The 25,735-nt window shown below is 40.8% G+C and overlaps 2 protein-coding genes across 15 annotated transcripts in view; both read right to left on the bottom strand.

The window, feature by feature from the left end:
• The window catches only part of unc13bb (unc-13 homolog Bb (C. elegans)), an 85,655-nt gene that overhangs the window by 5,641 nt on the left and 54,279 nt on the right, over positions 1-25,735 (bottom strand). For 6 of the 14 annotated variants that reach the window (XM_089020971.1, XM_089020972.1, XM_089020959.1 and 3 more), the window contains 24 exons: positions 21,088-21,134; positions 18,996-19,074; positions 16,734-16,808; positions 16,403-16,622; positions 16,099-16,326; positions 15,846-15,987; positions 14,844-15,013; positions 12,452-12,567; positions 12,029-12,192; positions 11,112-11,262; positions 8,786-8,854; positions 8,595-8,684; positions 7,729-7,866; positions 6,960-7,090; positions 6,784-6,869; positions 5,697-5,823; positions 5,155-5,251; positions 4,940-5,083; positions 3,468-3,545; positions 3,306-3,383; positions 2,846-2,992; positions 2,150-2,212; positions 1,864-1,878; positions 1,748-1,768 (listed from right to left, as the gene is read on the bottom strand). In XM_089020971.1, coding sequence (XP_088877097.1) covers positions 1,748-1,768; positions 1,864-1,878; positions 2,150-2,212; positions 2,846-2,992; positions 3,306-3,383; positions 3,468-3,545; positions 4,940-5,083; positions 5,155-5,251; positions 5,697-5,823; positions 6,784-6,869; positions 6,960-7,090; positions 7,729-7,866; positions 8,595-8,684; positions 8,786-8,854; positions 11,112-11,262; positions 12,029-12,192; positions 12,452-12,567; positions 14,844-15,013; positions 15,846-15,987; positions 16,099-16,326; positions 16,403-16,622; positions 16,734-16,808; positions 18,996-19,074; positions 21,088-21,134 — 2,676 coding nt within the window. The remainder of the gene's footprint in view (positions 1-1,747; positions 1,769-1,863; positions 1,879-2,149; positions 2,213-2,845; positions 2,993-3,305; positions 3,384-3,467; positions 3,546-4,939; positions 5,084-5,154; positions 5,252-5,696; positions 5,824-6,783; positions 6,870-6,959; positions 7,091-7,728; positions 7,867-8,594; positions 8,685-8,785; positions 8,855-11,111; positions 11,263-12,028; positions 12,193-12,451; positions 12,568-14,843; positions 15,014-15,845; positions 15,988-16,098; positions 16,327-16,402; positions 16,623-16,733; positions 16,809-18,995; positions 19,075-21,087; positions 21,135-25,735) is intronic. The other 8 variants (XM_089020963.1, XM_089020964.1, XM_089020960.1 and 5 more) reach the window with 8 other exon arrangements.
• On the bottom strand, positions 21,296-23,724 carry LOC148884196 (uncharacterized). The gene is made up of 2 exons (XM_089020982.1): positions 21,663-23,724; positions 21,296-21,556 (listed from the first exon to the last, which is right to left on the bottom strand). The coding sequence occupies exons 1-2, from the start codon at positions 23,578-23,580 to the stop codon at positions 21,507-21,509; spliced, it is 1,968 nt and encodes a 655-aa protein (XP_088877108.1). The 5' UTR covers positions 23,581-23,724; the 3' UTR covers positions 21,296-21,506.

Genomic DNA, 25,735 nt, shown 5'->3' with positions numbered 1-25,735 from the left:
AGAGACCTCATTTCTAAGGGAGCCAATTGGCTGTGAATTAAAGTGTGGAACATTAGACTGAAAACTGATATGAATGTGTACACTACGAATAGGAAGTTGGACCATGAAGTTATATGGTAAACCACACACACACACACACACACACACACACACACACACACACACACACACACATATATATATATATATATATATATATATATATATATACAGTAAAGTCTCGTTATATCGATATCGGTTATATCGATAGTACTGCTTATTACGATACTATTTCTATGAACGCAAGGAGAAAATTCACATGCCACAGGATTGGATATATCGATAGTCCGGTTATATCGATATTTTTTCCAACTCCCGAGAATATCGATATAACGAGACTTTACTGTATATATATATATATATATATATATATATATATATATATATATATATATATATATATATATATATATAGAGAGAGAGAGAGAGAGAGAGAGAGAGAGAGAGAGAGAGAGAGAGAGAGAGAGAGAGAGAGAGAGAGAGAGAGAGAGAGAGAGAGAGAGAGAGAGAGAGCATAACAACGTAGATTAAGCTTAGACACATAAATGAGTGGTTTAAAATAAACATTGAATGTTTTAGAATGTGCATATATAAAATAGTCCTATCACAAGGCACACCCAAAGGCCTTAATTTTCTTCAATAGGTGACCGTGCGCTTTATACGCAGGTGCGCCTTATATGTGAATTCATATTGAGCCATGACAGGTCTCGCAACGACTGTCAGCAGGTGCCGACTCCAATCCCGTCCCCCTTTAAAGGAAGTCGCGCGTAACCCCAAGCCTCTACTGTAGCGCCTTATAATGTGCCTTGTATTTGGAAAACTTTTATATATTTATATATTATACAGGTAACATCCGACTTACGACCTGAGCGATTTACGACCACCCGTACTTACGACCATGACCTCCAGACCCTATTTTTAACATTTTTATTCTACGCCTGGCACCGCAACGGGCTAGCAGGCCGTGTATGACAATTTTGGCCAGCCAGCCAGCATCTCACTCTCGCACAGCAATCGGCCGTGTGATCGCACCAGTGGGGAGAGTTTACGAGTCATTTAGCCTCCGAGTCTCTATTTAACATTTTGAATGGATTTCGACTTACGACCATTTTGACTTAGAACCATGTGGTCGGAAAGGGAACTCGGTCATAAGTCGTATATTACCTGTATTTGGAAACTTTTTTCATTCATTGAAGGTGCGTCTTATAGTGTGGTGCACCGTTTACAGTATATGGAAAACGTTTGAAAATACATCATCCATTGAGGGTGTGCCTTATACTCCGTGCGCCTTATGCACCGGAAAATATGGTCATATGTATTTAAAAAAAAATCCTGCTTTATTTTTCTAAATAATTCCATTTGCGGTAAGGGAAAAAGAAAAAGGAAAATGGTTCTACAGCATAGGGAAGTCAAAGTGAGCTTTATTGTCAAATATGCTAATACGCATGACATACAGCACAGATGAAATTAATGCATGACATACAGCACAGATGAAATTAATGTCCTCTTGGACACAGAGTGTAAGGCACCTATTATCTGGCCATCATCTGAATATGTTTTTATGTTATTTTTTTTAAATTATAACATGGGAAGAGTTACTATGCAGGGCCGCTGAAGGAATATGCAACCTTTTTTTGGGCGGGGGCGGGGGGGTGGACGGGACCGAGGGAAAACTCGGGCAAGTTTGGGGGGCCAATGTGCTTCTTACCTTCTCAATTGGAGGATCCGGCTTAATGTGGTAGCAATTTCAGACAATGTTTTAGTACATCAATAAAACTTGTTATTTCAAAAAGTATGTTGCAAATTAATTATATTGACACCCACCTTCTCTGTGTCAGTCTTTTTAAAAATATAATGGAGAGTAGGAGGGACGTGCAGAGATTGAAAAAAAAAGTCAAAGGTAGTCAGCAAAGAGAAAATGAGTGAAGTGATATAAGGGAAAGGCCTTGGCACAGACTGACTAATGGCTGTTGTCAGCAGAAATGACATGACACACCCTGTGAAATTCCACGCAGTTTTTTTTTTAACTGTCAACGTAACGATTATGTGACTGGGATCAAAAAAATAGGATAGACACAGTTCACGGGCTACACTTGAGACCGCAACAAACCTCAAACTGAATTTTGTCCCCTGGCTCCCCTATTTTCCCTTCGTTGTCCTCACTCTCCGCAAACTGAGAGGCAGCGAATGGCAAAACCACAATCAAAAGATGATGAATGAATAGATAAATAAATAAATAAATACATAAATAAATAAAAAATACGAACAAATAAACAAGAAAATAAATACATTAACAAATAAATGAATGAAGAAATAAATAAACAAACACAAAAATAAAGAGTTGAATAAATAAACAAGCAAATACACAAATACATTGATAAATAAATGAATTAACAAATAAATAAAGAAACAAATAAATAAGACATGAATAAATAACAAGCAAATAAATAAATACATACATAAATAAACAAGCAAATACATAAATAAATACATAAATAAACAAGCAAATACATAAAGTAACAAATACGTAAATAAACAACCAGATAAAAAAATTATAATATTGCAAACATGGATCACAAACGTATTTGCTATATGCTACAGTATCTTGAATGAGATGTTTTCACCTTGACATCATATTTTAAACTAACAGCAAAATCTAATCTCGCCATGACCCACAACTATTTTCCTCCCACATGATGTACACAAGTGCCATCACTACGTTCCACTCACTCTGAATAAGTCACTACTAAGTCTGTCAATCACATTTGTCGATAACAACTACTAAACAATAACTCAAAGTACGCACCGGAACCACCGCATCCTCATGATCAGGGATCACCTGCTTTTTAAGACAAACAAAAACCGTACAAGGCATTTCTGCCGTGGTCACGCGGTACTGACCACCTACCTCTTTGCCGACTTCTTCCTCCTCATCTTCCATCAACTGATCTCGCTTTAAAAGTACATTGAGCACATTAGATAGGAAGTCAAAATGGCTGAGCGGCTAGCTTCAAACTAACACTTGGTCGGGATTCAAACAGGAGGTTGAAACAATATGGAAGTCGAGCATAGTCGGTTAACGCTAACCCTATCCCTGACCCTAAGGGCCCTACAGCTACTTATTATACATGTCCAATTAGAATTTAGAGAAAAGAATCTTAATATTTTTCTTCCACAACAAGAACAATAGTGAAACAGCCATCCTAAACAACACTGTTCGTAGGGACCATCGCTCTCGGGTAATGCTTAATTTTAAATCCACGTACCTGCTTGGCACCCATGCACTCAAACATCTTCTCCAACATGATTCGCAACTGCTGCACGTTATTCATAAGGACGCAGGGCTGCACACAAGGGGAAAAAAACGTGGATGAGATTTGAATGGATTCCAAAATTCGGATTCATTTTTCATCAAAATGCCCACTTACGATTTTCTCCTTGTCGACGAAGGAAGGGAAACTTTTGCCAAGGATGGCGCTGTACTTCAAAAGAACTTTGGCGATAGTCTGAAAAGAGTTTCAAGGAAAATAAATTTAGATAGAGATTCACTCCAAGCTACTCATACAATAAAATCACATTACACAAGGGTATGATGTTATAATTTGGGGGTAAATGGATTGGATTGGATTGGATTTGCCTTTATTAGTCTCGCAGTGGAGAAATTTACATTTCACAGCAGCAAAGTTATGAAAGGAATGAAAGAAGAAAAACAAAATAAATTAGCTGCTTGCTGGAAAGGCAGCCACTCTCGCAGCGCCATCTTGAAGTCAAAAGAACAAAAAAACTAAATAACAAATGACATGAGAACACAGAGACACAGAGAATCATTCATTCTTAATGAATGAATTCATGGAAGGGTCGCGAGGGAGGGGGGGGTCTTAAAATATTCTCCTTCATGGAAGAAAAATGCTGCTGCACATTCTTTGCCCAATGGGGCCAATGTCCAACTGAACAATCATGAAAAATGAATATCAAATTGCTCGAAAATTAAGTACAGTTATACCTCGGCTTACGAACGCTTTAGCTAACAAACATTTCACCTTACGAACATTAAATTCACGAGAATATAATCTTGGCATACAAACTGGTTTTCGGGCAACACACAGAGCACCACGGTGGCTGGCGGACTACTTTTCCACACACACCTTTTTGAGTGCACTCAGTGCAGACCTGGTTTGTTAGTGAGTGGGGTACTTTTGCTTTTTTGGGACCGAAAAAGACCCCACCACAGGCTAGCGTGAAGCCGAAGAGAACACAAAAGAAAATGACTGTTGAGCAGAAGAAGGAGACCATCGAGAAAAACGAACGGGGTGTGCGTTTGTGTGACTTGGTGTCCCAGTACCAGTATGCTAATTCGACCATTGCTACGTGTGGCTAAATGTGTTTCTGTGTTGTCGAAGCAACGGTCTCAGGCAATAGAAGAGGTTGAAAAACTTCTGTTGGTTTGGATTAACAAAAAGCAGCTCGCAGGGGACAGTGTGAGTGAGGGTATTATCGCCGAGAAAGCACTGTAACTTCACTCGGACATCATCAAGAGGCAACTACATGAACGACCATCACAAAGGTAAATAAAACAACTTTATTAAACAGTACAGTTTATTTCTTTAATTACAATACAATAGCCCATTTATTATACATAAAGTAAGGTATATTTTGATTAGTTTTAAGGCTTATTTAGTAGTTTTATAGGGACCTGGAAACGGATTATTCTCATTTTTAATGGTTTCCTATGGGAAATTAATATTTGGAAGACACACTTCGCCTTACACACAATTTCTGGGAACCAATTAAGTTGGTAAGCGAAGGTATCACTGTATGCTGTAAAACCAAATATGTGTCACAACTTGCAAAAATTGTGCTGTCGAGTTTTACGGCTTATCGTGAATTAACAGGTTCTTACTTTGGAGAAGCGGCGGCTGTATTGCGCCATGACATTCGAGTCGGGGCATTCCAGTTTCTTGATAATCTCAAAGCTTTGGTTGAGTTGAGTAAAAATGTCCACCACGGAGCAGGAGAAGAGAGCGTGCTCGGACGTTTGCTGGAACTGCAAGATTCCCATGTGAGGATTAGAAGTTTGGAACGTGAATATTTAGAAACGGTTCCCCATCTTCTTACCCCATCTTTTTTGTCCCTCTCAAGAGCTCCGTGCATAAATTCCATCGATACATCCTCATTTTCATCCAACCACTGCAGCACAAATGGCAAGAACCATCTAGGCAGAGAAAAAAAGACACAATGAGCATTTCAACAAGTCTCTTTTCTTGCCAATAACTATTTTCCGGTGTATAAGGCGCACCAGAGGATAAGGCGCACCCCCAATGAATGGTGTATTTTCAAACGTTTTCCATATTTAAGGCGCAGCGGACTATAAAGCACACCTTCAAGGAATAAAAAAGGTTTTCTAAATATATTTGGAGAACTTTTATCTATGTATATATTATAAGGCACACCACTTTATAAGGCTCTACAGTACAGACTGGGTTTACGCACTACTTCTTGGAAATGGAGTCGTGGCTACTGACAGTAGTTGCAAGACCTGTTGTGGCTCAATATGACTTCACATATAAGACGCACCGGTGTATAAGGCGCAGGATAATCTTTGGAAGGAAATCAGGGCTTTTGGGTGCGCATTATACACGGGAAAATACAGTACTTACGATGGGTAATCTGGAACAACATCCTTGAAGTTGGGTAGCTCTTTGACGTATTCGTTGTAGAGCCATTTGACTTTAAAATGGAGGTTCATGTAGTCTGTGCTTTTGCACAGTCGGTTTTTTTCATGTTCTGAGAAGAAAAAAAGACAGCAAGTGTCAAGATGTTTGATATGGTGGCATGAGAATTCAATAGCGATAGAAAAGATAGCGATAACTAGCCTGAGACACGAATTTCATCAGTCAATTCATTTTCACATGGGAATTTCTCTTGGGGACATGAGCTACATGACAATATGAAAGCTGTTATGCACTTTGGGGAATGGGGCGGTTTCGCTATGCGGCAGAAAAGGACATTCCAGGGAATGTGGAGAAGTATTTAAAATGACTGCGCGACGGCATTCTTTGTCATTTTCGCAATGTGCTTTCTCGCCGTGAACTTTTTGATTCTCCGCACTTGCTTTTTGGCTGTTGTTGAGTAAGTCCTTCTGTTACCAGCAATGTCAGTTGAAGCAACAGGTTACAAATGAGGCCAACGGTTGCATTTTAACTCATTCAATACTATTCCCGAATTTGTTCGGGGTTTGTTTTTTCACGCTTGGGTTCCGATAAAGCACTGGTCAGACCTCTGGCAATGTTTTTCCCTTCCACAAGGGGGCATAATTTGACTTTTGTCCATGTTAACACTTTGTTATAGCTTCAGCTTTTGTTAAAGGGCTATGTAATTCACTGTATGTATTGAATTCTTTGTACAGCCGCCCCCATTTCAAGGTCAGACAACTCCAGACCACACAATTTAGGAATTAACCCTTATTTTTTAATAAAAAAAGAGAGTCTACGGTGTCTTGCGCTGTATTGAATGTTTATGTCGTCCTAAAAGTCAATATTCTGTAGGTCCTGCAATTGTAGTGATAAAGACAAAAACGCTGGCACTGGAGTGGACACATTTTTTGCAGATGGTCTGGCAGTGAGTGAGTTAATTATCAAAGAAGATACAGCGTCGTAATGTTAATTTAAAATATTTATCTGGTAGAAACTGTCAATCATGATATAGCAAATCAAGGTAGCATCACTTTGCTCCAAAATGGCGTACCTTCCATCGCATACTTTATGTCTTGCGCAAACAACGTCCACATGACTTCAGCTGACACCTTGCCGACATTCAGTTCTTGAGGAAACCTTGGATGCATTTCAAAGTCAGGTCAGAGACAAATAGAAGAATTGAAATTGATTCCCGAGACCAAACAAAGACGGATTTACGATACTAACTGGTTCAACACGGGCGTGTAAGAGTTTCTGTCTTCTTCAATGATGGAGACAATCAGCATAATGAGCTTGGGCCAGAAGTCCAGGTTCTTGATACTCGGACCTTGGTCCTCCAAGGAGACATCTTCCTTGCTCTGGTAAAAAAATAAAATAAATCTTCTTCTTTCGGCTTTTCCCTTCAAGGGGTCGCCACAGCAAATCAGTGTCCTCCATCTTTAGAGGTTTGATCCGCATGTTTGTTTTGGCCAAGCTTTTACGTCGGATGCCCTTCCTGACACAACCCTCTGTAATTATCCGGGCTTGGGACCGGCACAAGAAGACTTATGTCCCTTTGTGGCTACAGATAATATAATAATAATAATAATAATAATAATAATAATAATAATAATAATAATAATAATAAATTTGATTCATAAGCGCCTTTCAAAACTTTCAAGGTCACTTTACAGTCACGGGATACATTTTCTGTGGGTGAGCAGCGGAAGCCACACGCGCCACTCAACCTGGAAGTAATTCAAATAGATAGAAATCTAGCTAACAAGCTAATAGATAGCCAATAGCTTGCAAGCTATATAGCTCACCAGCTAGCTATATAGCTAATAGATAGCAAGTAGATCTAGGTAGCTAGCTCGATAGAAAGATAGTTGGGTAGCAAAATAAATAAAAAGAAGTGAAGAGAGGAAAAAAATAATCAAAGCAATATTTGACTGTCGCTACGGAGCCATTTCAGATCATTGCATGACAAAGGACGAATCGTCAATGTGCGACTCACCAATTCCACAGGTTGATACTGTTGGTTGTACAGATCATGGCAGTTATTGAAGATGTAGTCATAGGTGGAGTTGAGACAAGCTTTGACGCAGTCTCGGACAACTTGGCTGGCTCTTGGCGGAGACTGTAACTCCTGGACCTGAACGCCATACAACAGTGACAATAGCTCAGACACAAAAAAATAAACATGTTCAACTTGTTCCACAATGAAGTCAAAATCTTCGCGAAAGAAAATAGATGGTTTGAAAGGGGAGTCAAAGAAGCTATTTTCATAAAACAACAAAACCCTTCACTAAATTGCCATGGTGATGTTAAAACACACTTCTGAGATCGTTACCACAGTGGCTTAGTTATGCTGATGAGGTGATAACAGAGCAAACGGGGCAATCAGGCCAGTTGTAGACCATAATCAGTTAGGACAATAGAAGCAATCAGTGTAGCCTCAGGAAATGGTCCTCTGCTCCCCCCAACCTTAGAGCAGGGACTTATGATACTAGTGCTGCGTGTTTTACCGGAAACAAATTCCTTGTGTGTTCTACATACGTGGCAATAAAGATGATTCTGATAATAGCAGAGGTCTGGCACCGCCACCTCTGGACAGTAGGGATATAAATATAGGGCCAGAGCTACCATCAAATTTTAGTTCGCTGACAAAGCCTCTTGGATGAGAAGCGAAACGTCCGACACCTTCAAAGAAGTACAGATGACGGCTGAAGAAACCTTTTCATCGAGGGACCACTCCTGTACGACTGAGAGCTTACACAGACATGTCTGACAACTTGTCTTTTTTCATCTTATATTGATAAACCAACTACATCATAATGAATGAAAACTTGTCAAACGGACAGTTGTAAAACCGCCGCTTACCTTCATTCTGAAAAATGTGATGCTGGTTAAAAGATCCACAGTGGATTTTAAATCCTGGAGACGATCTTTGTTACTGGCAGGGAAGTGGTTCTACAAAAGAAAACAAAACAAAATTAAATGTGTACAATGTATTGCTTTGTCCATTTGGACATGCAGATATGCAATACGATGGAAAAATAATTATTTCTTACCCTGTACGTTGAGAGATCAATGCGCAAGGAGTTGTGCAACTGGTCGAGAAGTTTAATAAAGCGTTCTTTCTGCAGAGGAAATTTGATTTATTGTACACTGAATTTAATAGTTGCTAAGCTAATCAATACTGTCAAAAATGTTCAGAATATTTCGCTTTTCAATAGTAGCTGTCAACTTGGTCTCTATGTCAAAATGTGAACAGCGTGATGACTCTTTGAATGGATTTTAGGCCCATCCCAAAATTTCACCTGAAAGCCAAATGTCCTAAAATTTTTGTGAGTAGCGCACCGTATTTTCCGCACTATAAGCAGTGTCTGAAAATGACAAAAAGTTAACAGACATTACGGCAGACAACTCTGAAAAGTTGCCTGCCCCATTTTTCACAAGTTGAAACACAATAAGACGACTAATCGCAAAAAAAAAACATTGTTACAAAGTATAAAGGATTTTTTTTATTAAGGATATACCTACCGCAAATGCTCCCTTGCTTAATTGATAGTAAATATCCCTTGCTGATGATTTTGCGCCAGTTGTCGTTTGTCCATACACTGTTCGGCATGTTGTACAAATCAATGTTTGTGTTGCGACGTCTGCTACAAGCCACGTGAATGCCTCTTTCCACGATGCTTTTAATACATTTAATTTCTAAGCACCTTTCAAAACCCTCAATGACACTTTACAGTCACAGGATAATGTAGGTTTACGTCTTGTAGCGTCATAAATTTTGTTAGCTTCTTTTGACTCTTTCTTCTGGGGTTGAGGTTCTGTGCATCTACTTTGGAAAATGATACGCAAATGCACGACCTTATAAGGCTCGAGAAAGTCCGGAAGCACAAAGCAGGCTTCTGATTGGCTGCCGTGCCAAGTATGCAAATTGCCAAACGAACCGAAATTCAGAAATTTCCAAACCAAATGAAGATTTCGAAATCAAAATAAATTATTCAAATGTTTGCTTTATAGAAAAAAAGCAAACGTTTCATTTGAAAAAATATATATACAGTAAAGTCTCGTTATATCGATATTCAAGGGAGTCCGAAAAAATATCGATATAACCGGGACTATCGATATATCCGACCCTGTTTGCATGTAATTTTCTCCGTGCGTGCATAGAAATAGTATCGATATAACCGGGACTATCGATATATCCGATATCGATATAACGAGACTTTACTGTATTTCAATTTTTTTTTTCTCCCAAAAGTTTTCCGCCACCCGGGCCGGGGCGTTTTGTAAGTTGTACGCCCGACGTAAAAGTTGCACGCCCCCGGCATCCGGGCAGATGGTATTTCAGACACTGCCATAAGGCGCTTCGGAATATCAGGCGCATCTTCAATGAATGGCCTATTTTAAAACTATGTTCATACTCACTCTCAAGGACTTGGACACTGCAAGAATTAAGATAAAAGTGCGGAAAATCCTAATGGACCCGCCGCACCCTGCCCACCATCTTATCTAGCAACTCCCCTCAGGCAGGTGATACTTTTCACATTGTCTCACAGTTGTTTCTAAGAGGTACCACTTACATGAAGACATTTGTCAGATTAGGCTTTATTAGTGTCCACCATAATTATTGCCCTTCTTTTTTCGGACGATACTAGTGCAGCGTATCCTACCGGAGACAAATTCCTTGTGTGCGCTACATACTTGGACAATAAAGAAGATTCTGATACATAAGGTAATTACATTACATACATAACATTATAAGACTTATAGAACAGAAGCATCAATAGTGGCTGCAATTGCGTTATCAGAATTAGAATCAGAATCATCTTTATTGCCAAGTATGTAGAACACACAAGGAATTTGTTTCCGGTAGAACACGCTGCACTAGTATCGTCGTCAAAAAAACTGCTAAGTGGCACTATACAGTTCCATTTTGGCTACTGTTGAAAGAGTTCAAAGAGTTCAAAGAGTTAAAGGCTTGGGGGAATAAGCTGTTTAAATGTCTGCTGGATTTGATGCGCATGGATCGGTAGCGCCTGCCTGAGGGGAGTAGCTGGAAAAGGTGGTGGGCAGGGTGCGGAGGGTCCAGTAGGATTTTCCGCGCCCTAGTTTGGATTCTTGGAGTGTGCAAGTCCTCGAGAGTGGGTAGGGTGGTGCCAATGATTTTTTCCGCCGTCCTAACTGTCCTATCTATCCACTAAAAGGAATACAATACAATACAGCCTGATTTTTGTATTACTTTCACAACTGCTGCAGCTGTTACAAAGAGAACTTTTAAAATACTACATCAAGGAAATCGGAATATTGATCCATATAGAAGCTGTGTTGGATTTTAAGGGCTTATCGTGCGGAAAATACGGTAACATGTGCGTCTGTACAAACCCCAAAATTGGAGGCCGCAAAACGGTCGGAGGCGGACACATTGGTGGAGGCGGTTGTGTGAGCGTAGAAGGCGTTGATGTTGGCGAGCAGCGTGCTCATCACGGCAGGAACCCCAGGACACATGTATTTAGAAGACAGGCAAGCAAAGTGCCTACAAATAGCAACGTCGCAAATTCAATGGCAAATTCAACGGATTAACGCGACCAGGAAATTCAGTTCCCCTACATACAATTTACAGATATTTAATTCATTCGGAGGCTCATATTTACTCATTCGCTGCCATTCCCAAATTTATTCTGGAATTCAAAAGTGTGATGTGGAGCGCCATTCCCGAATTTGTTCAGGTTTTGTTTGTTTGTTTGCGCTATATAAATCAATATGTATGTAGAGGTAACATCCGACTTACGATCAGCTCGACTGATGACCATTACCTACAGACCTTATTTAAAAAAAAAATTCTATGCCTGGCAACGCAACGCGCTACCAGGCCGGCAACACGTCCGACAATTTAGGCCAGGCAGCCAGCATCCCACGCTCGCACAGCAATCGACCGTGTGATGGCACCAGAGAGTCTCTATTCAACATTTTGAATGGATTTCGACTTGCCGTCGCACGTTTGGTCGGAACGGAACTCGGTCGTAAATCGGATATTACCTGTATTGTATTTTGTACAGCTGCCCCCATTTCAAGCTCAGACAACCCCAGACCCATATAACTTAGGAATTAACTATTTCTTTCTGACGAAAAAAAATGTGTGTAAGGCTGTATTGAATGTTTATGTAGCCCTAAAATTCAATACTCTGTGGGTCCTGGAATTGGAGTGACAATGACATTGTCTGGCAGTGAATGAGTTAAATGCAGATGAGAGATGAACTCAATGTTGGGCGAAAGGACGGCATTCGCGATCTCAAACGTACGTCATGGCTTGGTAAATTGATTCGATTCCATAACGCATAGCAAACTCATCCACGATGTCTTGCGGCACGTCGTCAAAGTAAACTTTCCAGGCATCGTCTCCGCGTGCCTCTGGGATTTTCACCACGCCATGTCCGTGGATATCTGTAGAGTGGTGGAACAGGTTCTAGATGGAAAAAAAGCGCCATTAGTCATCGTTGAACGCATATATAAAGTGAAGTTGTTCAGAATGTGAGCTATGGGTACAGGTTTGTTGCTTTGACTCCTCGAACAAGAATACAGAAGCAATACTTGTCCCCAAAAGAGGCATTGTGTGCAGTGACCAGTCCAAAAGTTAAACAAATCGAATGTCCTACAGGCGGTGTCCACTACGTACCACTAAAATCTCTTCAACGGACCGCCTGCGATGTGAATTTTGAAATTACCTCATGCAAACAGGTATACTGCACATGGTATGGGGCCACCTTCTCCTCCCCTTTGATCTCCACGTTGATTTGGAGCCGGATAGCCCCTGACACGGCTGACTTGTCCGTCCTCTTCTCTGTAATTTAACGCAAACTAGGTCAGATAAGAGAAATACGGTGCCAGAATGAAACCTGGTCAACGTTTGGCTCTTCAACGTCTATTTGATTGGTATGTCCGTGGCTTCATCAGAATCAGAATCATCTTTATTGCCAAGTATGTAGAACACACAATGAATGTGTCTCCGGTAGAACACGCTGCACTAGTATCATTAAAATTTTGAGAAAAATGGAGGCACTATACAGTTCTATGTGGGTTACTGTTTAGAGAGTTAATGGTTTGAGGGAAGAAGCTTTTTAAATGTCTGCTGGATTTGTTGTGCATGGATCGGTAGCACCTGCATGAGAGGAGTAGCTGGAAAAGGTGGTGGGCAGGCTGCGGAGGGTCCAGTAGGATTTTACGCGCCCTTGTTTGGATTCTTACAGTGTGCAAGTCCTCGAGAGTGGCTAGGGTGGTGCCAATTATTTTTTACCACTGTCTTAACTGTCCGTTGAAGTGGGATTTTGTCCATTTTTGGGATGGCTCCGAGCCAAACGGTGATGGAAGAACACAGGATGGCGCTGGTGTTGACTACGGAGTCTCCGAGCCAAGACCAGCAGGCTCAAGGACAGTTTCTTCCACCACGCAGTCAGGAGACTCAACTTCCTCCCAGCCCTGCCCCCCCTGCCCCTCCCACTGCCACACTCACCGAATTCTGAATACACGCTACACGCTGTACTATCATTCTGAACTCTATTACTTTCGTTTTGTTCTGCAAGACCTCACTTCAACCTTTCTTTTTGTTTTTGCATTACTACACCACATCAATTTACAAATGACACTACCTCACTTTACATTCAGAAATTACATGTATTGTGTATTGTCAATTGTCTGGCTTTTTTAGCCACATTATAAGTGTCTTGCACGCTGCGTCAGAGAGGACATTAATTTCATCTGTGCTGTATGTCATATATATTAGCATATTTGACAATAAAGCTGACTTTGACTGAGACTGTGATTCCCAGGAACTTGAAGGTCTCGACGGTTAACACGAGGCATTTGGATAGTGTGAGGAGCAGCTGTGGTCATGAATGTTTCCTGTCCACGATCATCTCTACCGTCTAGAGCGTGTTCACCTCTAGGTTGTTCATCGCTTATAATAAAAGCTTTTAAAAGTAAAGGTGGTGTGTATTGAAATCAGCCAGCTGTATGGTTCTATGTCTGTTCACTGAAGACGTGGGGAGAGGTGGAAGGGCTTCTGGAGGCGCAGTGCCTTGCGATTCACCCCTGCTATTTGCTCTGACAGGCTTACCATTAAGGGTAATTCATACATGTCGTCAGAGTGCTTGATTTCTAACTCGAGCAAGGCTACTTGATAATCACACATAAGGAGAAAAAGAATAGTGAGGTAGGGATGGAGGGTTCTTGGACCAGACGATGAAGAAAAGGCACATTCTAGTGAAATGTCTCAATATTTTCGTGACGCGATTTCAAAATCTTCTCTGCAATTTAGATCATATGCTTTATAATAATAACACATTTCATTTCTAAGCGCCTTTCAAAACTCTCAAAGTCACTTTACAGTCACATGATAAGTTTTTCTGTGGGTGAGCAGCGGCAGCTACACGTGCCAGCGTTCACTCAACCCGGAATAACTCAGATAGAAAGCGAACCAGACAGATAATAGATAGCTAGCTAGATAGCCATTCAGACAGACAGACAGACAGACAGACAGACAGACAGACAGACAGACAGACAGACAGACAGACAGACAGACAGACAGACAGACAGACAGATAGATAGATAGATAGATAGATAGATAGATAGATAGATAGATAGATAGATAGATAGATAGATAGATAGATAGATAGATAGATAGAATATAGCTAATAGCTAGTAAGCTTTACAGCAATGCTTAACTATATTTACAAGTTCTTATGTACCAATGAAATGGTAAAGCTTCTAGTATGTATTCATGTTTATTTTTTTTTATATTGCAAGTAGCAGACACCCCACGGGGGCCACTAGATTGACAGTCAATCCGCCCACCCCACCTTGGAATATTTTATTTCCAGAATGGGCCACGCAACTTCGCAGAATACAAATAAAGCACCAATTCAAAAATCAACGTTTCATTTCCTTCCAATTTTCAACAGTAGCCAAAATGGAACTGTATAGTGCCACTTAGCAGTTTTTTTTTTTTTTTTTGACGACGATACTAGTGCAGCGTGTTCTACCGGAAACAAATTCATTGTGTGTTCTACATACTCGGCAATAAAGATGATTCTGATTCTGATGTATAATAAACACACTGACCTAAATTGTACCAGACATCCATTTCTCCACTCAATGTTCGGACTTCAATAATACTTTGGCCGAGGAAATCATCCGATTCTCTCTTAAGACGTTGCTTGACTCTTGACTTGATGTCGTCATCCTCATCCCATACCCGCACTTTGATTCTGTCTGATGAATTGTGGCATTCACTTGTAGGAAAAAAAAGAAAGAAATCGGAAGTCAATTCAAGAGAACTAAAAAGTCTGTCCAGATGAACTCATTCACTGCCATTCACAAATTTAGTCGGGAATTAAAAATATGACGTAGAACGCCATTCCTGAATTAGGTCGGGTTATGTTTTTTCTTGCTTGTGTGCCGATAAGGCGCGGCACAGACCTCTGGCAATGTTTTTCCCTTCCACAAGGGGGCAGCATTTGCATTTTTTTTCTCCATGTCAGCGCTTTGTTAAAGCTTCGGTGGTTTGTTAAAATTCGATATAAATCAAGATGTATTGTATTGTATTTTGTACATTCGGTCCCCCATTTCAAGATCATATAACTCCAGACCCATATAACTTAGGAATTAACTCTTTCCACATCATTTTATTCGGCCCGCAAAAGCAAATCTAACTTGTGAAATTCCATGTTGCTTGTTCAACTCCAAACCAAAATTTCAAATTGTCCCATGTAAACCACAAAAATAGTCATTATTTTGGACTTCAAATTTGAAAACTAGTGATTCATTATTTTGTTGAGTGCTTTGTTTATAATATGTGGAGATGATGAAACATTTATATGGTTTCCCAAAATTCATAACGACCCTCCAAGGGAAACCGTAACTACAATGGGGCCCATGGCAAAAACCGAGTTTGACACCCTTGGTTTATTACACTGAATTGAATGTTTACGTAGTTCTAAAACTCAATATTCTGTGGGTACTGTAATTTGAGTGACAATAACAAAAACCCTGGCACTGGAGTGGACACATTTTTGCACATCGACTTCCAGTGCATGAGTTAACAAAGATAAAATAGTTACTCACAAGTGATACTTCTCCTCCCAGACTGGATTGAGGTTGCCATAGATGGTCTTGGTCCTTTTCTTTGTCTTGCCCACCTGCACTGTGACATACGGATCACTGGATCCTGTTTTATCCTTTGCCTGAAGGCCTTGGGCACAAACAACTAAAATATTGTTGGGGGGGCAAGAAAAATCATTCCGTCAGTTGATTTTATTGCAGGAAACGTTCTGATTGTTTCTGGTTCCATTATTTTTAGCATGGACTATGAGCCTACCTATGATGGTGACCTTGGCAGACCACTTTGACGTACCATCTAGTACGCTCTGTTTTATTGCCTTCATCTGCTGCGAATGAAGAGTTTTGCTGATAATAAAAACATCCCTGATCACTTCAAAAATTTCAGGTTTGTTCCTTTCCCTGATCTTCATTCTGTCCTTCATCGCCATGATGATATTCTGAGTGCGGTCCTCAGCTCCGTGTTTAGAACTCTTTTCAGCAGCGCCTGGCCGTGAACCGGTTGAAGGGTCTGTGAGTCACGGAAACGTAAAGCGGAAATGGTAAATTGGACGCGTACTCACGTTGCAGACAGTCGGCATTCAGCAGTTCCTGACACTTTTCATGACACTTGACGCCACACTCTGAGCAGCGGACGCCTTGTCGCGCGATTCCCCACAGCAGCCCCTCGCATTCGTAACAATACGTGGGCGTTGTGGCCGTCCACACTTCAAAGTTATGCGGCGTGGTGCATGATATCGGGTAGATCAGGGCTTGAAGGGTTTTCTTGTACACATGGTTTTTCTTTATGATTCCCATTTTACCGAGAAATCAGAGAAAGAAAATCGTCATGTTAACGGAATAATGGTGGAAACTCTTGACCTGAATCTCATTTTTTTTTTTTGTCGGGCTCACCAGTTCTTCATCCTTGAAGGACGATCGAGCAGCCATTGCAGATGCGATACCTGCCTTGCGAGCTTGGACAAGAGACTGGAGAACAGGGATCATGAGATGGTAATCATTGAACAAATTATATATATATATATATATATATATATATATATATATATATATATATATATATATATATATATATATACACACACACACACACACACATACAGTGATACCTTGGTTTACGAACGCTTTAGCTAACAAACTTTTTACCTTATGAATATTACAATTGTGAGAATATAATCTTGGCATACGAACTAGTTTTCGGGAAACAGAGCACCACAATGGCTGGCGGACTAGTTTTCGGCGGAAGAACACCAAACCACATGTCCGAACAGCGCCACCGTGGCTGCCCACGGACTACTTTTCCACACCCACTTTCTTTGAGTGCACTCAGTGCAGACGTGGTTTGTTATGCAGTGGATACTTTTGCTTTCTTGGGATACTTTTCCTTTTTTTTCAGGCTATTGTTCAGTCGAAGAAAACACAAAAGAAAATTACGGTCGCGCAGAAGGAGATCATCGAGAAACACGAACGAGGTGTGCATTTGTGTGACTTAGCGTCGCAGTACCAGTATGCTAAGTTAACCATTGCTAATGTGGCTAAGGGTGTTTCTGTGTTGCCTAAGCAACGATCTCAGGCAATAGAAGAGATTGAAAAACTTCTGTTGATTTGGATTAACGAAAAGCAGCTCGCAGGGGACAGCGCGAGTGAAGAAATTATTGCAGAGAAAGCACGCCCTCTTCACTCAGATATCATAAAGAGGCAATTACATGAACGACCATCACAAAGGTCAATAAAACGACTTAGGCAGTAGAAGAGGTTGAAAAACTTCTATTAATTTGGATTAATGAAAAGCATCGAGCAGGGGACAGCGCGAGTGAAGGAATTATCGCAGAGAAAGCACTGCAACTTCACTCGACTATCGTCAACAGTCAACCTGGAAGTTTGTCATCCATTGATGATTTCAAGGCTAGCCATGAATGGTTTGAGAACTTTAAGCGTCGCACAGGGATTCATAGTCATGGTGAGGCAGCCAGACCTGACGACAAAGGCACCGAAGCTTACAAGGAATCATTCCTCAAGATGGTGGAAGAAAAAGGCTATGTTCCTCATCAAGTGTTTAATGCAGATGAAACCGGCCTTTTTTGGAAAAAGATGCCTACAGTTACTCCCTCCCTCCCACCTCCTCCCACTCCATTCCATCAAGCCATCAACAACCATCACAAAGGTCAATAAAACAACTTTATTATACAGCACAGTTTATTTCTTTAATTACAATACACTATCACATTTATTATACATAAAATAAGGTAGATTTTGTGTAGTTTTAAGGCTTATTTAGTAGTAAATTATGTTTTATAGGGAGCTGGAAAACGATTATTCTCATTTTTAATGGTTTCTTATGGGAAATTAATGTTTGCAAGACATACTTTTCGCCTTACACACACTTTCTGGGAACCAATTAAATTCATAAGCAGAGGTATCACTGTATTCATAACCCACAACCAAGCCAAACTGTGAGAGATTACTAAAAGGGAGGCCAGTGTTTTAAAGGAGGTGGAAGGTTTGAAAGGGTTGTCGGTAGCTTTGGACTATCATCATTTTCCCCAGTGCATTACCCAAAGGTCAAAAATCCAGCATGGGGTATATTAGGTTCAAGGAACATAACGAGAGACTATTAAGATGAGGTGCCGAGTTGGATATATAAAACAAAGAGCCATGACAGTGTTAGTTTATTCCGTTTCATTGTTTTATATTTTGAGGAGTGATGCAATCCCATAAACACAATCTTAAAATCTGGTGCATGCAAATGCATACATTTCTAAATCTCCAAGGAAAGAGGAAAATAAACATGCTGTTGTTATTTTGGTTAGAGGCAAGTTATGTTTTGTTTATCCAACTTGATATTTGACTGGATTCTAATAACTTACCATAGCCTGAGCAGGCAGATAGAATGCATTCAAGAGAGTTGTGGGGAATAGTTTCAGGTTTAAGAGAGGAGGGAGAAAAGAATTAGCAGTTTGTTTTCATATGCTTTTCAATCATAACACTCTAATCAAATCCCAACACCGATAAATAGCTGGGCTCCCAAACAGAAAAATCAACTCACAAAATAGGTACAAAACGTGCAGTCAAACGTCCAGAAATGGTATTACATACATGATACACGCACAAACAAAACAAAAAAAAAACAACAACAAAAATAATGCATGTACTGACCACATCGCTAACCAAGGCGATAGGCTTCTTTTTACGAAGATCTGGCATGCTGTCAATTCCATAAAGCCCCGGTCCACCGCTGTTTTCAAACAAACACAACACAATTGCCACTGGAGTCTTATTGTTATTCATATTTTTATTATTAATATTATTACTGATAACTTTTAGCTACTTATAAAGGACAACCGACACCTCCGCACACGTTGCGTCCATAATTTGTACATTTACTTCAAATGACTTCAAATGACTTCTACTGACCGCATTTTACAAAAATTCCACCGCATATAGCTATATTTTACATTTTACAACTCGTGCTGAATATTCATGAAGTTTTGTTTTCGAGTTGATGTCGATGCCGGAAGTGACGTCACATTCGGCATTCCCCTGACCGAGAAAGCGTCACACAATGCATTTTGGGTACTTTTTTTCGTTTGAAAACACCATGTTGATCACGAAATTAGAAGTAAAACTACATAAATAACGTGATGGTGAATCATTGTGTGGCAGCCAATTGCGGTAACACGCATAAAGAAGGGGGTGTAAGTTTACACAAATTCCCAGCGGACAAATCAGCCATTACCAACGGAACAGAGCAGTCAAGCACCAGCGGAGGCGAACGAGGAAGCTAACCGGAGTTAGCGATTCGGCACTTGGATAGCGGAAGTTTAATGTATGTTTACTCATTTAGTCGCACTGCATGCTAACTGTGAGCTCACCTGGTGAAAGAGAGCAATCACCATATTAGTGGAGCAAATCGATCGGACAAATATCCACTTTCCACCGTGTTATTTGTTACTCTGTAGCGCTGTCTAGTTCTCTCTCGTCTCAACATCTCTGATGTTCATGTACTGCTCAAATTGTGCCGCTGTCTCTTTTGTGTGGGTGTGTAAAACCCACCGCTCTGTCTTCTACCACTGATTTTAACCAATCACGGGCGGCTTTAAACATAGGTTGGCTCTTATCAGCGGCTCCATACATTGGAGCCGATTGTGCACCATCTTGTGCATTTTCTGGGCTGCTACATCGGAGTCCAGATCTCCTTTACCGGTTTCATCGCTTGCAGACGGCTCAAATTGATACGGAAGGACTTCATGCAAACATGTATGCTTTCCTTTTCAGAACTATTTGAATTATATTCATAACTGGATGAAGCCATTGTTTTGATTCTGGAGCAAGGCAGTTGGTGGGTGGGCCAATCCTAAAGTGATGTCACGAACAACGGGGCGGGACTTTCGGAATCTCCCCAGTTTCGAGCTCATTTGTGGCAGTTTTGGGACACTTTAAGTCATTTTTATTGGTGTTTTGCATTTGACTAAAAATATCAGCTTTGGGTATTTTAGATGCCATAAAATGTTTTTCAGATGTCAGTTAGGAAACGAAACAATGTAGCCACAAGGGGGCACAAGCCAGTGTCTTATTGTGCCGGTCCCGAGCCCGGATAAATACAGAGGGTTGTGTCAGGAAGGGCATCTGACGTAAACAAATTTGCCAAAACAAATATGCGAATCAAACCTCTGACCAAGACGTAGCAAACATTAGCAAGGATGAAGTGAGGAGGGCGCTGAAGAGGATGAAGGGGGGAAAGGCACTCGGGCCTGATGATTTACCAATCGAGGTATGGAAGTGTCTTGGAGAGGTGGCGGTGGTGTTCTTGACTGGGTTATTCAACAAGATCTTAGATGGTGAACAGATGCCTGAAGAATGGAAACGAAGTCTACTCGTGCCTATTTTTTAAGAACAAAGGAGATGTGCAGAGTTGTACTAACTACAGAGGAGTAAAGTTGATGAGCCATACAATGAAACTCTGGGAAAGAGTAGTTAAAGCAAGACTAAGATCAGAAGTGAACATTTGTGAACAGCAGTATGTGGTCAAAGAGGCAATGAAGGTAGCTGGTGTGAGAGAAGAGGATGTACAAAACCGCGAAAGATGGAGGACACTGATTCGCTTTTGCGACCCCTGTATGGAAAAGCCGAAAGAAAAAGAAGAAGAGGAAGAGGAGGAGTTAGGAAACAAAAGAATGGTGTCGATTGTCCTTTAAATGAGAGTCATAACTCATAGACTTTCAAACAAATGTTTCCAACTCTGACTTACCTTGGTTTTACCCAAGCCTGCCTTGCGCTGGATTCATCATGACAAACCTGCCAGATTTCAAACGATAGTCGTGAGAAAGTTTACAAAGGTTAAAGAATCAATTTGAGTTTTGCCATGGGGTGTAATGGAAATGGAACATGCATTTGGTTGGGTTTTACTTTTGTGATTTTAAATGGAATACCACGGAAAAACATACAAACAAAAAAGATTGAACTGTACAAGCACGTTTAATGATTAAATAAACAATCAAATCCATTTGCACAAACGGTCCATTGTTGAAACAATTTTGCAAACAGATTGACTCCACACAATCATCAAAAATGATTTCACACTTTAAAATCGGAATAAAGACTTTCGACAGTGTAATGCATCCATCAACAAGAGATAACAGGTTGGATACACAGCATAAAAAGTAACATTTAAGATGGAGTTAATAGAACTAAAGCAACCTGATCTTCTTGTACTGGTTCTGTAGAGAAAGTAAGGAAAGACCCATTACTTGAAATAACCAATGACAAATGTGTACATATTTAGCGAAGACATATTTAATTTTCAACATGTGCACCAATAATCACCTTTAATACATGTTTCCTGAGATCGCCATCCTTGAGAACCTTGAGAACAACAGGATCCTTGAGAATCTTGAGTAGACTGGGACAGCCTCTGGTGTATCTGCCTCTTTTCTCGAAGAATGCGCTGGAACTTGGCTATACGCAACTTGTGATTGGAATCAGTAGACTTTCCGAACTCCTCAAAATTGTTGATTTCACTTGGAGAACTCAAGGGTACTTTGTCTGAACTTGGAGAACTCAAGGGTACTTTGTCTGAACTTGGAAAACTCGGGGGTACTTTGTTTGAAGTTGGAAATGCATCCAACTGACTCTCACTCTGGACGACCGGGCGATAATTTGGTTTAAGGTAAAGCCCGGACATTTCCAAATTAATTTGATACTCTTCTTTGTTATGTGACACCTCGACATCCCTTCTGTTCGTTCCAGTTGACACAGCATGGCCAGCCTCCTGGTGAAATGCTTGACTTGAACATGACAGTTTCTGCAATATCTGTCCATCATCCCTAAAGTCTGAGGTCTCACTGTCGTCATTGGCAGAGACACATGAAGTGTGATTGTTTGTCATCGCTGTAGAGGCAGTGATGATAGACTCTGCTGCTTCATCGGTGCATGTCGTGAGGGACACAGATGCTTCTGAGATATCTTCCAAATTGTCAGGGTTGAACCCGTCAAACTGTTTCAGCGCCCCCTTTAGAGAAGACCTGAAACTTAGTACTGCCTTGCTAAAAGTTGTGATGTCAAAACCTAACCTGGGAGAATTTTCAACACAATGTTGCGAAAAAGATTCTCCTCCATCATCTCTTGAAATGCTGTGGTCTTTACAGTCCCAGTCCTGATCATAACTCTCTATTGGTTCCACTGAGTCGGGATACTCTACAGAACAGACATATGCGGAATCTGTTTCATCCTTTTGTAGCCCTTTATTTCTGTTGTCCAAACTAGGAGAACATGATGGAGAGTTGTAATGGATTCCAAAGAGTAATGAGAGGTGTTCAGAACTAGCGTGCGAAGAATCAGCCGGTGTGCTACTACTTTGTGTCTCTGTACTACCGTAGTAACAAAAGTGTAGTTCTTCACTGTTTACAGAGGAGACTTCACCCTCACTCAAACCTCCTTCTTCGCAGGTACTGAACTGTTGATAATCAACACGGCACCTGTGGTTCTCTGGATCAGCACAAAGAGATCCTGCATCTGAGAAAGGACAGGATGACAATGTGTGGTTACTCCGGTAGTTCTGACATTGCTGAAGACCACGCTTTGAGCTTTGCAATGCCATCTCCTGGATTGGTTGTTGGTTGGACTGGAGGGCAGGGTGAGTGACAGTCAATTGCTTGGACGTTCTATGAGATGATAAACATCCAGAAATATTCCCATGTGGTGGTAGAGCAGATGATGTTACCGCGTTCTGTCTACCCAGGCTTCCTCGTCTGCTTCTAGACGTTTGAGAAACTGGACTACAGCGGGGTGCGGCTGAAGCTCCAGAGTAAAGCTCATCAATTTCATTCAGCACCGCATCAACACAACAAGACGCTTCATCCACTGAACCTCGGACAGATGTTAGATAGTGCCTCAGGTCGGATATTTCCTCCTGGATCTTATTTATTCCTTTTAGCTCTTTCAGGATATGATCCACTATATTATGCAAGCCTTGGTCCTCATCTTGCTTCGTTTCCTCAAACTGGATAGTTTTTATTCTATGAGGTAAAGTATCTTCCACAGCAGAAATCCCAGAGTCACAATCAGATTGGCTGTTTAATGGTGGTTGGGTAAAGGACTGATTGTCCTTCAGTCTGTTGTACTCTGGCGGTATATTGAAACTTTGTTCCGCCAGGAGACCCATGGGGGATTGCAGAAGAACGTGAACTTCTTTTATGTTGTGCTCGTCTTGTCCATCCAGGCATCGTTTGGGGAACATCTCCATGAAGTGACGCTCTTGCTTAGCTATTTATGCTCGAAACGAAAAACCACTGCGATTCCACAGCAATAAATCTTCAGATTAATGTAAGCAATCATCTTCTGCCCCTGGCAAGATGAGACAAAGGAAAATCAGTTTTACGATTATTGCCAAAATTGTAAAGCATGCAGTCGACGTTCACAAGTACGTATAACACAATGTAATTTCCTTCAGAAAATTCAAAATAAATATTAATTGATGTAAGTTAATTATTAGTACCTTTGAGAATATAGACCTACCTTCTTCCCCTTGGCAATATTCTCCGTAAATGTTGTATACAATTTCAATGCTTTGCGGATGACACCCAGCGCTATCTCTCCAGCAAACCCGACGCCTCTCTTCCACCTTCTTCCCTTTCACTCTGCCTCTCCGAAATAAAAATCCTGGTTTACCCATAACATCCTCAAACTTAACAGCAAAAAAACGGAAATTCTCCTCATTGGTACCAAATCCACCTTGAGCAAAGCTAAGAGTTTCTCTCTTACTATTGACAATTCCGTTTCTCCCTCCCATCAGGTCAAAAGCCCAGGTGTCATCCTTGACAGCACACTATCTTTCCACTCCCATATAAATAACTGAACCCGATCTGCGTCCTTCTACCTACGCAATATCAATCGTCTTCACCCGTCTCACACCATTGCTATCCTTGTTCATAGTCTTGTAAACCTCCTGGATTGACTATTGCAATTCACTTCTCCTTGGTCTCCCTCAGAAACTTCTCCACAAACTTCAACTCGTTCAGAATTCTTCAGCTCGGAACATCACCAGACCCTCATCCTTTCACCACATCACCCCGTCCTCCAAGAGCTCCACTAGCTCCTGGTCAAATATACAATCAACTTTAAAATGATTCTTTATACATTCAAAGCTATCCATAACCTTGCCCCTCCATACCTATCTGACCTTCTTCAAATTTCTATTCCCTCTCGTTCCCTCAGATCCTCTTCCTCCCTCCACCTCTGTGTGCCCCCCTGCCCGTCCGTCTCAGCACGATGGGGGACAGCATTTTCTGTGTAGCTCTGTTTTTTTCGATTTATAATTTTATTTTATTTATTGTATTCTATTTATAATTGTACTTCCGGGTAGAGTGAACGCTGGCGCGAATGGGTGCTGCTGCTCACCCGCACAAAAAAAATCCCATGACTGTAAGTGTCGTTGACAGTTTTTAAAGGCGCTTAGAAATTAAATGTATTATTATTATTATTATTATTATTATTATTATTATTATTATTATTATTATTATTGTATCTATGCTTGTCTGTGACTGTCAAGTGTCCTTGAGAACTTTGAAAGGCGCTTGAAATAAAATGTATTATTATTAACTTCCCCAATTATAAATATTAAGTTCCACAAATTCAGGATTGACATCCAAAATGGGTTGCGGGTGAAGAGGATGAGTAAGATGCTGTCAAATGACGATTAATATGTTTACTTGGAAAATGGCTTTTCAATGATTCTTGAATCTAATGCTGGGTAACAGAAAATGTATATTAATCTTTACAGAATTAATCTTTACAATTCTTGGGTCTTGATCCTAAAAAAATTAATACAGCAAAAGGGAAATTCCTGGAATAGGGTCTCCAATAGGGTTGGCGTCAGTGTACAGAAACACTCTGTATCAGGAGCACAATTTGCATACAGCTGCTTCGATCGCGGTAATTGCAACGCTGTGGGAACACAGCAATTAGATGACAGGTCAAATTTCTGTGCTTCATGTCCTGTACCAGCTGCTTTACTGGATTGCTCTGGTCCCACCCTTTTCCGATACCACAATCAACACTGATCAGGTTAACAGTTTTTTTAAGCCATTTTATGGATTTTCCCTTCAGGGGTTGCCACAGCGAATCAGTGACCCCCATCTAACTCGGTTTTGTGCATCCTCTACTGTACACCAGCTACCTTCATGTCCTCTTTGACAACATCCATAAACCTCCTCTTTGGTCTTCCTCTCGGTCTCCTGCCTGACAGTTCAAGGCTCAGCATCCTTCTCCCGATATAGTCACTCTCTCCTCTGGACATGTCGAAACCATCTCGGTCTGGCCTCTCTGACTTTGTCTCCAAAGCCTCTAATATGAGTTGTCCATCCTCTGGACATGTCCAAACATTGTCAGTCTAGCTTCTC

The sequence above is a fragment of the Hippocampus bargibanti genome, linkage group LG18 (assembly GCF_051943395.1).
Source record: "Hippocampus bargibanti isolate YZ-2025 linkage group LG18, ASM5194339v1, whole genome shotgun sequence".
Lineage (NCBI taxonomy): Eukaryota > Metazoa > Chordata > Actinopteri > Syngnathiformes > Syngnathidae > Hippocampus > Hippocampus bargibanti.
This window is presented reverse-complemented; position numbering and strand designations above follow the sequence as displayed.